At 40.7% G+C, this 17,377-nt stretch overlaps 1 protein-coding gene across 1 annotated transcript in view; it reads left to right on the forward strand.

The window, feature by feature from the left end:
- The first annotated feature begins 2,186 nt into the window (after window positions 1-2,186).
- Window positions 2,187-17,377, forward strand: part of LOC136883418 (uncharacterized) — a 250,215-nt gene continuing 235,024 nt past the window's right edge. The window contains exons 1-2 of the mRNA XM_067155687.2: window positions 2,187-2,201; window positions 2,329-2,394. Coding sequence (XP_067011788.2) covers window positions 2,187-2,201; window positions 2,329-2,394 — 81 coding nt within the window. The remainder of the gene's footprint in view (window positions 2,202-2,328; window positions 2,395-17,377) is intronic.

Genomic DNA, 17,377 nt, shown 5'->3' on the forward strand with positions numbered 1-17,377 from the left:
GGCATGGAAACAAAGGCCCGGTTGTATAAAGACATCTGACTGGAGATCAATTAAGAACTTAGTTCTGAAGATGAACTGAGATTACGACTTCATCGCGTTGTATAAAACTGAACTCGGGTTACACATGTGTAGTTCAAATGTAATCGGAGTTCAAAAAATTGGACGTGGCAACACCGCAAAACAAATGAAATACGAAATGTCTCGGCCCGTTGGATAATACTTAAATAGTGGGATTGACCTGGCCGTGACTGTTCACAAATGAAATACGAAATTGCCGTGACTGTCGAAGAAGGAGAAGAAGATAATATTGTAATCTCGTGAAGTAAACATGGAAGGAACTTCACACAGAAAGAAAAGGGCGATCTGGTGGATATTGTACTATCAAGGTACAAACATATAATAGAAAATAAGAGCCTATATGGTGACATCAAAGTTGAAAGAGAAAGCCGTTGACTTGTCAATGTTAAAGAACTCTCCAACAACCATTTGAAAACTTACTGTAGCATAAAACCTAGGAGTTGTTAGGAACATACACATGGGTGACAGGGGATAATTTATTTGACTAGGTTTTTGTAGTGTTTCCCTTAACTTTAGTTCCAGTCGTTCCACAACATCTTTCGATAAACGAAATCTTATTTTGAACATTTCACACAGTTCAATAATCGGATTCCGTCTGTGCCGAAATACGCGAGGAGCTCGTTGTAAAATCAACTCTTCTTCATCAGACGAAAAGTCGGAATAATCTGACACCCCTGCTAAAGAAAATATATATATGCTTTGTTTTGTAAACTTGAAACATAATAAAAAACTAAGTAACAACATGTTGGTATAGCAGTAGGCTATTGTTTATATGACATTCACATAACCTCACTTCTGAAAAAATCGAGCGATCTTTAGCAATATTATTTAACTACTAGCATTCAATATATTTATAACGCACCTCGATATTATTAAGGTACGGTATTCTTACGCAGATACGATACAAGGAAACACTTCTCAAGTCTTCAGGTCTAGTTCAATGTTTAATATGAATGATAATGATCTAAGTTCAAGGAGATTAACCGACGAATATTCGGCAGTCAAATCTGAACTTAGATCAAGACGAGATGAACTTAGATTAGCGTTTATACAACGGAAAATCGAAGTTCAACTTGACTGGCAGCCATTTTTCCTCTTTAAACTCCGATCAAAAGTTTTATACAACCGGGCCAAAGAGGTTCTGGATATATCCCAGACATGAAGTATGGGGGACATGTCACGCAAAAGTACAAGCTAGCAAGGCAGTAAAGGGCTGCACATTAGATGGCCACATGTGGCAGGGTATTGTCCTGCTGCAATGAGGCATGTGGAGTTGCCTGAAAAAGGAAGGGGCGTATCTCGGGCTCTAAAACCTCCCTCATATTACTGTTCGGATTTCCCTTGATACGTAAGAGGAGAGATCATTTTTCACACTAACCGGACCAAATACGCTTGCCAAACCCACTGGACTTGGAGTCTGACGTTTAGCGCCACCGGCGACATAAAGTTGACTAACGCTGCTCGAAAATGGTCTGTTGCTACGGCAACGATAACAGCGATGCCACATTTAAGGAAGCTATCACCACGTAGGTTGGCTTCCTCTCAGTCGCTTTTGTGATATTATTCCGAGTGGTACTGTGTTAGTTGTTGATGCTTTATGTGTTTACGTGTTTGCTTAAGGAATATTATGTTCGTTGTTAGTTTATTTTTTCAGTGGCTAGTTGTAGCAGTAGCATAGCCAGGATTGGCCGATTGGGGAGAGGGGGGGAGTTGTAGATACAAAATTATGGTAGAACACAATGGAGGTGCTTGCATGACTTGTCATTACAAGGACACTGATACAAGTGAATTACAGATCTGTTGGTTCAACAATTATGTCTCTGGATGTTTGTTTATTTTATTGTTTATTGTCTGTTTATGTTTATTTTATTTTTGTACAAATTCCATAGGGGGTTTCTAACCCCCAGTAACTCCCCTGAGTGTCTGTATTTAACATGTGGATTTGTTGAGGTTATTGTGAGAAACTGATAACTTTGTTAGTGATTATGAAATATCATATTTATCGACAATGACGTGTTCTGTCTTAAATACCGGAATTATTAGCACGAGCTGAGGAACGGGTTAAAGTTTATTGAATTGCGTGTTTTATTAAACACTCAGCCTGTGATATGTCGCAGATGGAGGTAACTAGTTACTGCTTTCTCCGCTCAAACGACAGACTCCAACACTCGTCGAGCCAACTTTAAGCACTACTCTATGTCAAAAGGAAGACTTCTTCTACGATGACATCATGTTTGCTCTTTGTTGCAGTTGATGGCTGATGAAGACAACTCCCTGACACCTCGAACCTGCCAAGAACTCCCACCTTGTCTCATGGTAAGGCTTCTAAACATTCATAGATTCCATAGCCTTCATTTGTAAGTAATGAACTCTTAGTCGAACACAACCAATGGTGATGATGTTTGTTGTTTAAAGGGGCTCATCAGGCCTTAATGGTACGAGGTGAACGAAACGAAAATTAAAACTTTAAAATAGATCCACTGACTAGAATCTAAAACCAATGATAAAAAAGGTTCGTGAAACAAAATCAGTGGTTCCAGTTCACAATGCCTTTATTACTGGGACGATACTCATTATCTACTGGGGTCCAAAATCCAGGTCACCGGTCCCTCACAATGGTCTTAATCACTAGTAAAGCAGGACCATGGTGTTCCTCCTGTAGTGGTAGTAATGACAGGTAACGTAGAACCATGGTGTTTCTCGCATGGTGGTACTAATCAGAGGTAATGTAGACCAATGGTGTGTCGCACATAATGGCACCGCTCACAGGTAACACAAACCTATGGTGGTTCGCACACAAGGGTACTACTCTCAAGGAACGCAGACCTGTGGTGTTCTTTACATAGTGGTACTAATCACAGGCCACGTATACTCATGGTGTTGCTCACATAATGGAACTAATCATAAGCAACGTAGACCCACGGTGTATCACACATTATGGCAACGCCCACAGAAAACACAAACTCATGGTGTTCCTCACATAATTGTACTACTGTACTACTAGTCTCAGGCAACGCAAACCCATGGTTTGACTGACATAGTGGTAATAATCATGGGCCCCAGCCAAATCCATGGTATTCCTCACTTAATGGCACTAATCACAGTCAACGTAGATCCAGAGTGTTTCTCATAAAATGGTACTACTCACAGGTAACGCAGACCCATTCTGAACACAGTGATGACCATTATCACAAACAACGCCCAGACCTGTAGTGTTTCTCGCGTAATTGTACTGCTTCTATGTAACGTAGACCCAGGGTTTTCCTCGCAAGGTGGTACTAGTCGCAAGTGTTCCGCACGTAATGGTACTAATCACAAGCATTCTCATGCTTCTAATGTCATCATCTCTTGGTCGCCCCTTTCAGTCGCCTCTTACGACAGTCAGGTGATATATACCATGGGTGTACTCATCGTCTGCGTCCCCCATCCACAGGGGTAACACAACCAATATTCGCTCACATCGAAACTTCATCCACGCAAAACTCCGTACAACTTTTACTTCTGAGGATGTGTGTTTAAATATCGGTTGGACGTGAATATTTACAGTTTGTTTTTACATTTCTTTAAATGTGAGCCGTTGCGCGAAAAGGGCGTGTTTTACAGCACAGCTGAACATTAGTATCTAGGGTGTAAAAATAGTTTTCATTTCTAGCGCTACCTATGCGTCTTCTTAACAAACTAGGTTACGCAGCAGTTTGTGCCTTAGCCACTCGATGTCATGAAACCTTTGTACAATTGGTAAGAAAATTAATGAAAACTGTAATTACCGTCTTTTCTTAATAGCAACAGTCAATAATTAATATCTTCGAATATTGCACCTAGACACATGAGCTCTTTTTGTTAAATGCTCACTATCTTACATCAATTTTAGAACCACAAATATATCCAAAATGAAAAATCCTACTTCAGGCCCCTTTTCGCGAAACCAAAACCTTTTCTGAATAGAACAATGTATAAGATGTCCGTGTTCCTGTAGCAAAAGTGTATGCTAATGGCAGCAGCACTGCTGTCAACTTTCATTACTCTTCTTTAACCGCCTAAAAGCTACAAAGAGACTGGTTTGATGCAGCTCTCAATGCCACCCCGTCCTGCACTAACCTTTTCATTTCTGCGTAACTGCTGCATCCTACATCTGCTCTAATCTGCTTGTCATATTCATACGGCGGTCTACCCCTACCGTTCTTACCACCTACACTTCCCTCAAAAGTCAACTGAGCAAGTTCTGGGTTTCTTAAGTTCTGTCCTATAATCTTCTTCTCGTCAAATTTAGCAAAATCGATCTCCTCTCACCAATTCGATTCAGTATCTCCTTATTCTCACCTTCAGCATTCTTCCGTAACACCACATTTCAAAAGCTTCTATTCTCTTTCTTTCTTAGCTAGTTATCGTCCATGTTTCACTTCCATACAGTGCCACGCTCCAAACATCTTTGTAATTCCTATACCACTGTTCGAAGTAAGCAAATTTCTTTTCTTAAGGAAGGCCTTCCTTGCTTCTGTTACTCTGCATTTTATATCCTCCTTACTTTTGTCATCGTTAGTTATTTTACTCTCCAAGTAACAATATTCATCTTCTTCCTTTAAGATTTCATTTCCTAATCGAATATTACTTGCATCACCTGACGTCGTTCGACTGCGCCGCATTACATTTGTTTTCGATTTAATTATTTTCATCTTGTACTCCCTACCTAAGACTCCGTCCATACCATTCAACAATTTCTCTACGCTTCTGCAGTCTCAGATAAAATAATATCATCAGTAAATCTCAGGGTTTTTATTACCTCTCCTTGGATTGTACTTCCCTTTCCAAATTCCATTTTGATTAGCTTTACTGCCTGTTGTATATAAATATTGAAAAGTAGGCGGAGGTAGGGCGGAAGCAAAATTTAGTCTTGCCTCACTCCTTTCTGGATGCTGCTTCTTTTTCAAAGCAAGAGGTATATTTTCCCTCCAAATGCTTGAGCAAAGAATTAGTTACCTTTTTAGAGTCCATTTGAACACGGTAAAAGTACTTGTGATACACTTTAAAATCACTATTGTAGGTACTAGTGTTATTGCATGGAAAGAATTATTATTCTAATATCTCCCGTGAAAATTATTCCTATAGTTATGACAGGAATTTGAGTTTATTAACGTAATTTGTAGCTATTTGTACCGTGTTGATGCACTATGGTAGACATATTGTTGACATTATGCACGTATAGACATGATACTGTATAGGCTTTTGGGCTTACGCCGTGTCAAGAAAATAAGGTGAAATTCTTTTATGTTTCTCAGAGATTTTCTTCTGATGACGCAGAGCACAGTTCTCTGCGAAACGTAAAAAAATTCACGTTATTTTCTTGACACGGCATAAGCCCAAAAGCCTGTACAGTATCATGTCTCTAAGTACGGGCCGTGAAAGCATCGATGGCAACATTATGCACGTATTTTGTCGTATTTGAGGTTAAGAGGTGAGCGAAATTTGGTAGTCTTGAAACAAATCTTTAAAGTTTCCAGTTGTTAAAGAACCTTCCTTAACTGTGCATTCAAGTCTCCGCCGTGGATTGTCAAATCAATTCGGAAAATAACTCTTTCTACAATAGCTTTCATTTTACTGAATCCAGCTCTGTTTTCGAGCTTGGATTCTCGCTGCCATTTTCTAGTAAAATGCTTCCGCCCGGAACTTGACGAGCAAATAAACAAACAGTGTGACAAATATTTGTCCAGTGGCAATACATTTATTTGCATTCGTGCGTTCGCCTGAAGCAGACAAACAATGCAGCCTTATGGATACATTCAAAACATCTGGTCTCCCTCGATACTTGTCACCGACAGAAATGGAAAAATAACACATTTCATATTGTTGGAGATAACAAATCTTTAAATCAACTCGCATCACTTTCAGGGGAAGTTAGAATACTTGTCTAGTTGACTCACGGACAGTTCGAACAAAAGTCTACTCCTCGCAACTTTAAAATTTACACTAGAGATTCGGTTTGAGGACTTTACTGCAACAATGCTGAAGACATGAAACAGGGATAATGACGATTAAAGATTTGTTATATAACTCACAAATTAGTAACAGACATAAACAAAACAAACGGATAAGATAATAACAATAAATGACTTGTTCACCTCATCATTTTTGTAGAAGACTCTACTGAATTAGCACAGGAGATTTAAGAGTTTTTTACGTAGACATCTGCAAAATTCAGTTAATCGTTTCAAACGGATACATTTTTTATTTTAGGTTTAGTGGACAGAAATAACCAAAAACAAAGGTCTATTTCATATAAATAGTTCTTGTGTCTAAAAGCAATATTTAATAAGATGGTTTCAAGTTATTTTAGGTAATATTTTACGAACGAAAATTTGATTTAATATTTAAATCATATTAGGTAAATAAACACTGGGCGAGTTGGCCGTGCGATTAGGGGCGCGTGGCTGTGAGATTCCATTCGGAAGATAGTGGGTTCGTACCCCACTGTCGGCAGCCCTGAAGATGGTTTCCCGTGATTTCCCATTTCCACACCAGGCAAATGCTGTGGCTGTACCTTAATGAAGGCTACGGACGCTTCCTTCCCACTCCTAGGCCTTTCCTATACCATCGCCACCATAAGACCTGTCTGTGTGGTGGCGACGCAAAGCAACTTGTAAAAAAATGGTTAAAAACTGGCGGTAGGATGTCACTATTGTAACGGCCGCAGAGTTGTGAGAGTTTCTTAGACTTACATATTAAATGTGTTATTGTATACAACTGATCACCATGTATTCACAACCTCCAGCTGAGCGCGCGAGTCAACATAGCGCCATCTTATAACAGAGTATGCGGGTGACGTCACATATTTAGCACACAATTTGCCATACTTCGAAGAGCTAGTTCGTCAAAAGTACGTTTGAGATTTATTTATTTTTGCAACAGGTCGCCTCCTTTTTTATCTGTTAAATACGGAGACTTTAAACATAATCGTAAGTTACATACTCTCGGCGTGTTCTACCCAAACACTAACAGCGCCTTAACATTTGTCTTTGCATGTACCCGTTGTCCAGGAACGTAAGTCTTCGTTAAAAAGAAATCATGGGAAATTTTAGGCAATAAGATGGAAAAGGCAAGGAACAGAGAGTCTTAGAAAGGAAGGGAAATGAATAGTGTTGCGTGTAAATCAGGTGAACTCGTAGATCCCAGGAAATCACTGGGCAGATGCAAGAAATATGTTGACAGTTTTCTCCAACGTAATTCAGGCTGTAATTTTTCACCTTCATCGTTCATATTTTGCATGGATCATTTACCGGAAAGGTATAAAGTGGCAGAGAGGAATTCAGTTAAGTGAAAATGTAGTAAGCAGTTTGACCTTTGCTGACTACTTGGTCTTAATGGCAGAGTGGACTGAAAGCCTGCAATCTAATATTTTGGATCTGTTCTAAATAAACGTGAACTGTTCCTACGAGTACCTAGTGTACAGAATATCATCTATTACAGCGCTGAAGTGTCCGCTCTTTGTGACTTTAGTCAGAAGATTTCACCGTAAACCCCCTCTGCAAGTGATGGTATGTCACTGGAGAATGAGAGAATAAGACCGTTGATATTGTTACGAATAAAAGAGCGTCTGTTTTGTTACTCTGATTTATTTCAGGCTGACCCAATAAATGTACACACACAATTATATTCAACCATGAACGGTCACGCCCACTAATTGCTGTCTATTTACAAGTCTCTTTTCTTTCCACAGTAGGTAGTCCAGTCCGTTGGTGTTACCTGGGGAGGGCTGCAATCCTTACTTTCACTTCTCGTAGTCCATTAAACCCACACAGCAGCTGCGTGCCGACCGCTGTATTTGAACACAGTGTTACTGGCTACACAAAACGCAATGACTGTTCCTTGGCTCGGCTCTAAAGACAGTCCAGTAATTCACACAGTCTAACACAGTGAACAAATAAACAATAGTATTCAACATCAGGGCGATACTCACAACAACCAATGTTAACATGTCCAATTACCCTCACACTCACCGTAACGACTCACGGCACAGAAATACACAATCACTCAATACTCTCCGGTATACAGTCTTCCGTTCCGTACTGAACACTCCGACACACGAACCACAGCTCCTCGTTCAGACTTCCACGGGACACAAGCTACAGCCAATACCTCAGGCCAGCCACCGAACCCCAACACACTGAGTCCCACAGTACTTTAACAACGGAGCGAGCTGCCCGTGCAGTTAGAGTCGCATAGCTGTGAACTTGTATTCGGGAGGTAGTGGGTTCGAACACCACTGTCGGCAGCCCTGAAAATGATTTTTCGTGGTTTCCCATTTTCACACCAGGCAAATGATGGGGCTGTACCTCAATAAAGACAACGGCCGCTTCCTTCCCTCTCCTCTATCCCATCGTCACGATAAAACCTATCTGCGTCGCTGCGACGTAAAGCAATTTTTTTTAAAGTTGGTTTAACACTGACTCTACGGCAGAGTCCAACGCTGACTCCACCACGGAATCCAACACTGTCCGCGGCTAGCCTCCATTTTTATAGCCCGGGTCACGTGTACGAGAATATTCGCGAGGTGGCGAGAGACGGGACATTCTCGTTGAATCTCCCAGAAACTCACAGGTAAGCCAGCCCTTTCCAGGATGTACTGAACGCGGCTACCACGGGGCTGGCATTCACACTATGTTGCCAAGTTTCTTCCAACATACGAGAAAGGAGCGTAACGAAAAACGCCACAGAAAGGATCTTTTAAAGTAAAACAACGTCATAAGTACGTGTTCTCTGAAATGTTTCATTGATGGTAGGCCACCCGACCTTGTAACCTGAGAGTAGAACCGCGCCTGATCAGACGAAAGACCTGCACCAGGCCTCGCCAGAGGCCACACGCCATTATCACCATCATCATTATTGTTATTATAAGTCTACAAGAGAGAAAGAAATAAGAAATTATAATTTCCAAAAATCAAGTTCTTCATATCGGACAGTTATCCCGCGGCAGTATATCTTCATAACTGAGTCACTGTCTTCTTCCCCTGCTAAGGAATGTCCTCACTGAAAAAGGATGCTACCTAATTAGAAAGAGAACAATGAAAGGGATTGGAATTTTCGAACGATTAATTATATTGTTTGATAGCCATTTCTTTGCACAAGGGAGCAGGTTTCAACAAATTGATTTCTTCTCAAAGAAAACACGATCTGAAGCTGTTTCTCAGAAGTGGTAACATCCATGTAACGTTCACTCCCCCGTGTCTACGGACATAGAAGGCTAAACGCCTACAGAGGAATCAATTTGATCGTTCTTATTCTCAGGACTTAGGCTAGTGAATCCTGGGCAATGCGAAGATGGCACCGGAATGAGCCGGCTGCTCGTTCGTTACAACTTCACGACCTCTAACCATATTCTGTATTAGTGAGGAGTCCGACTCCATGGCTAAATGGTTGGCGTGCTGGCCTTTGGTCACGGGGATCCTGGGTTCGATTGCCGGCAGTGTCGAGAATTTAAACCATAATTGGTTAATTTCGCTAGCACGGGGGCTGGGTGTATGTGTCGTCCTCATCATCATTTTATCCTCATCACGATGCGCAAGTCGCCTTCGGGTGTCAAATGAAAAGACCTGCCCCTGGCGAGCCGAACTTGTCCTCAGACACTGTGAGTTTGTCCAATTTCTCTACGGGGTCGGGTATGAGGTGAGATGAATCTGTCCTGGCGGATTTCTATGACTGGATACCCTTCTGGAGTCAACCTCATCTGAGGAGTTAATGAGATGAAATTAATGACGTAATATATGATAGTAGGAAGGGAAAGGGTAAAATTCGGTGCCGGCACATAGTCTACTCCTGTCGAATAGCACCAAGAGGTCTTCTCCAGGCTTAACGTGTCCATCCGACGAATCACCATCAACTGCGTCGTATGTTCTCACTCCATACGAAAACTGCGGAGAGGTTTGGAATTGAATCCAGGCTTTTGGCATGCAATCTAGTGATTCGAAACGGTATCGCACCACCTCTCCTATCCTGCCGGCCAACATTACTTGTCCTCGGACACTCCCGGCATTAAAAGCCATACGCCATTCCATTTGAGGCATTACCAGTTATTTAAAGAGTTTTCATAGAGGCTGTGCAGTGGAGAATTTTTCTGAGCGGTTGTTCTGACCTTTTCATTCTGAAATGTTTCATTTGTCCCTGCATTAAAGCGGGGCATGTTAAAGGTCAAGAGGCATAAAACGTCACGATTGTCACTTATGGAATTTACAGGCTTGTGTCATCCTTTTGTCACATCAATTCCAAACTTTCTATTTCAAGATTTGGGAGAAGATTTTTGAGGATAATTACCGGATATTATTTCATATACAAATCCTTAAGTTACATCAAATCACTTATTTTTAAATTAGTAGAAAACGAAACACGAACTACCTGTTCACATTCTCTGTGACTGGATAGAAGCTTGCTGCGGATTATTCGAAATGTTGAAGGTTATAATATCTCGTAATTTACTCCCACAGTCACCCCAGCTCACTTTTCTACTACCAACGTCCTATCGCTCATCACCCCATAATTCAATTCTTCTAGCTAGAAGTAATATAAAGTAACAAGCCCTTACTTGTGATGGACGAGAAATTCGATTAGCAGTAGAGGAGATGAGAAGCCCTCTCATGACCACAAGAACATGGCGGTCCCTTCCGGAAACTTGAGTAACAACATCTAAAATTCATCAACATTGTTACGGGAGGGTTGGACACCAGAAAATGCGTAGAGTTCTACATACGAGTAGGAGTGAATAATGTATGGGGTGCAGTGTAGACCGAACGACCTGGGCACGTGATGAGGCAGCGGTAATGAATTGACACGTGTAGCAGCAATCGTAGTTTGCACTGAAATACATAGTGCAAAAGGGAGCGGGAACCATGGTGTGACACTTCGAACAGTATTGTTCTGCTCTAGCCAAAAAAACATTATCCAAAATGTATGACAAACGATGGGTGCCTTTAAACCACACGCTATAATCAGCAGGTCCTACGACAAAGAATGGAAAAGCTTCCAGTATTACTTCTGAGCAAGTAATGCTGTAACACTACAGTAGGGGCTCCTCACATTCGTGGTCATAGTTACAGTAAACCACGGTATAATTTATATATTGATGGTTTGGTTTATCTATTGGTGTATTTTTAATAATAATAATAATAATAATAATAATAATAATAATAATAATAATAATAATAATAATAATAATAATAGCAATGGCTTTACGTCCAACTAACTACTTTTACGGTTTTCGGAGACGCCAAGGTGCCGAAATTGAGTCCCTCAGGAGATATTTCATGTGCCAGTGGTGTACCGACACGAGGCTGACGGTATTTGAGCACGTTCAAATACCACTGGACTGAGCCAGCATCGAACCTGCCTGGTCAGAAGGCCAGCGCCTCAACTGTCTGAGCCACTCAGTCCGGCAATAATAATTATGAGCACATTGCAAATAATTAGCCCGCCTGGTGGCCATGATCGTTAAGGAGCTAAAGTCTAAACGGTCTGAACCGAGGTTAGCCGGTTCGAGTCCCATTCGTCGAAAACAAATTTCACCATCAGAATGTTGGCCGGCAGGGTAGGGGGAGGTGGTGGTATACAATTTATAATCACTACTTTGCATACCAAAAGCCTGGATTAAATTCCAAACCTCTCCGCAGTGCCCATATGGAGTGAGGGCATATGGCGCTGTTGATGATGATTCGTCCGTCGGATGGGGACGTTAAACCTTAAGCAGACCCCTTAGTGCTACTCGACAGGAGTAGGCTATGTGCCGGCACCGAGTTTCACCCTCTCCCTACTATCATATCACGTCATTCATTTCATCGCATTAACTCCTCTGATGAGGTTGACGTCAGGAAGGGCATCCGTCATAAAAAAGCCGCCATGACAGATTCATCTCACCACGTAGGGAAACGGGACAAGGGTTGTACAAACAACAACATTGTAAATGATTATGTAATAATACAACGAGCTCTAAGAAGAAAAATATTCTTATAACAAAACTGATAATGCGAAAGTAGCTGTGGGTTTCTTTAATGCGGAATGAGATGTGGACAACCTTTCGTTTTTCTTTCACTCCACTTTTTTCCAATTTTAAAGTAATTTACATGTTTTTTTTTTCATATCTTTCCCGGCTCTCTAAACTGAGTTATCAGTCTGAGTTTAATTTATTGAAAGACATTTAAATTAATATGTGATGGTTGTGATTATTGTTTTAAGAGGAAGTACATCTGGGCAACCATCCTCTATTAACACAAATCAGAGAGAAAATGTAAAAGGGGTCCGACACTTCGAAAAATGAAGATATCGACCAAAAGAAGACAAGGGCCACGAAGGGCATGAAAATGAAAGACTCCCTAGGCCTCGATACCTAATGCCGTCGGGGTCGGAAAAGAACAAGAGTTGACAGACGGAGGTCACGTAGCATAGATGAAAGAGAGGAGCCTGGCACAAGCAGGTGGAAACAATGTCAGGACTCAGCTAAGGACCCCGTGGTTATCAACCCACGCCCTTCTTGTTGCGTCTTACGACAGGCAGGGGATATTGTGGTTGTTATTCTCTGCGATCTCCACCCACAGGGGAGTCTTTAAACTGAAACACATACAGATCGCATCCTTGTATAATCACAATTCAAACCACACTCACGGAATAACGCTTCAACCACCTCATGTTACGTCGCTCTCACGTGGTATTACAAAGCATGGTGTGCGTGATGCTCGGTTCCTCTGCCAGCTGACAAATCAACCATTGCCGATTCAACAGACTTTCGTCATAAATATGTCTTATGGCTGGCAGTCATCCAAAATGTGTAACGCGATGTTACCTAGCAACCGTGCAGGCTGTGATTTGCAGTATTGATGGAGGGCCATGACAGACATATTATCAAAGAGAGGCGTTATGGTCCCGCAAGCTGTGATTTGCAGTAGTGATGGAGGGCCATGACAGACTTATTACTAACAAAGGGGGACGTTAGAGCACAGATGGTCGATGTGGTTTCGCAGGCTGTGATGTATTCCTGGATGGCCATGACGGACATAAAATAGAAGGCTCCTTTATCAAAGAGTTTTTCCCTCGTGATAGTTTCATAGGCCCTGAATCAGTTTCCCCTATCGATGCACTGAATCCTACGCTTGTTGACTCCAAATTCCATGCAGATGTCTCTGGATAACGATTCGTTAGGTGCAAATAAATTAATCGTTATCAGTTTGAGTTCCATTTATTGAAACACATATTTAAACTAGTATGCGGAGTTCCATTTATTGAAACACATATTTAAACTAGTATGCGATAAAGTCTGAAAAGAATTTACGTCTTGGCACAAAATATCTCTCTACTTTTCTGGGTCGAGGAATCAAATAAAAATGGCCTTAATTCGATATCTTTAACGGTCAATGAATTAGAGTTATTTCCACTTTTCAGGTGAGTTTTGCAGAGTAAGACTTATTTGAATACACTCACCCAAAGCTTTGGAATGACACAGAACGGTTACAATCGGTCCAGCAGAATTAACGTGTGCAGCCTTAGTAACAATAACGTCTTAGCTGATTCTTCGGAAAAGTTAATCTTCCCCTAAAAAGGATAATAATATAATAAATGAAATGTTTCAATTTCTGAGTTGTTCGATTGTTATATAAAGAAAAGCATTCTATGCAGGATTGTTCAACGTTTACTCTCTGATTAGTGTTAACAGAGGATGATTGCCCTGTTATACTTCCTCTCGGAATAATAGTCACCACCACCAGCAACAGGAAATTTTTTAATTCGATCCCTTTTCGGTCGTGATAGTACTGGGGAATTTAGCAATTTTCAGCGGATCATTTTTTTGTATCGCGAAGTGTTTCGTGAAAAACCTCAGCCTTACTCAGCGATGCTGGCCCACTATGTAACAAGTTACGAATTTATCTTTTGAGATTTACTGCGTCTGCAATAAATAAATACATTATTAATAATAATAATATAATTATAATATATAATATAATTATAATAATTTATTATTATTATTATTATTATTATTCCTCCAATATTTTCAATGCGTTCTTCAGCTGCTGGTTCTATAGACAAGCCCTTGTATAGTCTCTACATATAACGTCAACTTCCTTTTACGTCGAAATCTCGAAACATCTTAAGCCTTCCTCCTACATAAAAGACAATTTCAAAAGAGATTAAAATAAAACAGGAAGTTTGGAACACGCCGCCATGGAGTAATTATTGCTGTTTCTTGTGCTGCGAATTAATTTACAATGTGGACGAGCCTTTGTCATTTCGTGGAACTGGCCATGTCAATGTTTCCAGTCACGTTGAGACGAGATTGATCTCTGGTCGGACCGCTTCACAAGAATTTCGGCACACATCAGCTGTAAAATGCAGTATCATTCACTGATGTAGGTCTCGTCAACTGACAATGGGACTGTGCGAGGAAATTTGGGGTCGTAAATTCTATTTCAAATATTTACCACCATTACTTCTGTCATTTTAGGACATTGATGATCATGATGCTTGTTGTTTAAAGGGGTCTAACATCTAGGTCATCGGCCCCTAATGGCACGAAGTGAGACGAAATGTAAGGACAATTAAAAATCCATAATCCTCCACTGACCAAAATTCAAAACGTGAGGACGATGTACGAACGAACGAACGAACGAACGAACATGAAGTTAAAAGAATCAGTGGATCCGACCCACAATGTCCTACATTCCCAGAAACTAGCGTCAAACAATAGTATTACTGACCAAGGACTGCTTTTACAGCACAATACTGAATCGATGATGCTTGTAGTCCAAAATCCAGGTCATCGGCCCCTCATAATGGTACGTATCGCTAGGAAAGTAGAACCATGATATTTGTCATATTGCGGTACTAATTAAAAGTAGCGTTGATTCGTGGTATTCCACACATTATGGTACTACTCTCATGTTACGAAATTCGCACATGTAACACAGAACTATCGTGTTTCGCACATTGTGTCACTATTTACATGCAACGCAAACCTATGGTGTTCCCCACATAAGTGGACCAACCACAGGGACTCGCACTATCCCGTGGTGTTCCTCACATAGTGGGTACTAATCATAGGCAAGGCAACACCATGCTGTCGCTCGTATAGTGATACGAATCGCAGGTACTGCAAAATGCATCCTGAGCACACACTGGCGCTACTAATCACAAACCTATTGTGTACCCAACATAGTGGGTAAGTAAAGTCAAAGTAAAAACGACCCATGGTGCTCCCTGCATGATGGTACTAATTACAAGTAGCATCATGGTTCTAATTGGATCATTCCTTGGTCGCCCCTTTTAGTCGCCTCTTACGATAGGCAGCGGATACCGTGGGTGTATTCTTCGTCTGCGTCCCCCACCCACAGGGGGTTGTGTATTTGGTCCGCGAGAGGTATTTTATTTCCCTCAAGTCCGCCGGCAAGTCTGTTAGGACCCCCCAGGGAGCCCCTATCCGCCACATGGGACGCACCACGTGGTAGTACCACCTCTCCCCCTTTTAGGACATTACCACTAAGACAAAGTGCCGTAGAACCTGTGTACACTGATACTATATATGAAGAGAGAGAAAAAATGTGCGCGCGTTTCTTGGTGAGTGATTGTCCCATTTATGGGCTATTTGTTAATGGTGTCATGCACAGGAGTTGTGGGTATAGGTACGGTTTGCACCAAAACAGAACATACTGAAATAATTGCTCATCCGTTGTCCACGATTCCCTAGCAACCACACCATGTAGTAATTGCCTTCTTCCCGCACCACGGAAAATGGCACTTGACGGTACTGTCATCACTTTCCGTACTGTGTTATTAGAAATCGTCTCTGATTGGTTGAACTTCGCTTCACAGTAATGGAAATACGTATAGTCACAGAGGTCATGAATGCGAAGAGGGGGTTTTCTCCTCTGACTTGCAGGCTTAGCCTGCAAGACAGATCGCTTTCTCCCCCGCCAGTGCACGATTGCGATTTTCCGACTCATCGGCTATTCCTAGGAAACAGATGAGTAAAAGGGCATAGTTTTCGCCCTGGGACTCTCCAGTTCGGTGCCCACAACAACAACAAAAAAAAAAAAAAAAACAAGGGACAACAAACTTGAACTTGTTGAATTGTTTTGCCACCAGATTGCAGCATCGTGCTTCTGTAACCATCTACACAAAAAAATGGAGTATCTGTATTTCCAGCTCAAGTAATCTGCCGCCAGGTTAATCCATTCGCAACAGACAAATATAAAATATATCACAGTATATCATGAAGTTCGTATTACCTTAATTAATCCATGAGCAGAGGATCATGTTTACGACTCTTGATAGCTTATTGGACTGTTTGCTGCTTCAAATAACATTAGTTTTTATGGTTTATTAAAACATAACCTCATATTCACACCTCTTACATCTTTCTTACCAAGACTCGTATAACAGACAAAGAAAACGTCAATGCACGGATCAAACATGACGATTTGCCTCGCGAAGAATCAAAATACTTCAAATTAAATTCATTTAATTTAAAATAGTAAATTCACAATAGTATGAAATAAAATATTGTATGCAACAGTCACTAAAGTGATAAGTTTACATTACTCGTTCATAATGTAAAGGACCCCTTCCCAAGACTGTTGCGTAAATAACTACTCTTCAATCATAAACAATACAGAAGTACTACATCCCTAATATTTTGGTATATTCATATACTGTGCATGTCAGTAGAAGAGGTTTGAAGAGTGTGAATGTCAAAATCTCACTTTGGATGTAAAATGTTTTACGTAATTATCACTATAGGCATTGTCTACATCAGCTAACTGCTCCGAGCCACTCAGATATTTTTCAGCAATTAATTTTAATACTACAGTTGCATTTATAACAATATTACAAGCATGAAAAGCTGGGACACTTCGACTGCCGTTGATTACTAAGCCCTACTTAAGATGAGAATTTCTTAACAAAGAGTACCATTTATTCATAGAAAACAACTGCTGATTTCTTTTCACCACGTTGTGCCTATATAACTCATTTAACAGATGACTTTGCTTCTTCTCTTCCCAGAATCTCTTCATCCTCTCGCTGCGTTTTCCTTTCGTTCTTTCGTCCATGCAGTGATGGTTCCCATCTTTTTATTATTATTATTATTATTATTATTATTATTATTATTATTATTATTATTATTATTATTATTATTATTAAAATGGAAGCGCCCAAATTCCAGTATATAAAGTGTTCAATAAATGAAACTCAAATATTGATAACGAATTACAAATTTGCATCATTTCACAGACCATCTTTGGCGACCAAGGCCTACGGAAACCACTAATGTAACGTC

The sequence above is a fragment of the Anabrus simplex genome, chromosome 11, assembly GCF_040414725.1.
Source record: "Anabrus simplex isolate iqAnaSimp1 chromosome 11, ASM4041472v1, whole genome shotgun sequence".
NCBI lineage: Eukaryota > Metazoa > Arthropoda > Insecta > Orthoptera > Tettigoniidae > Anabrus > Anabrus simplex.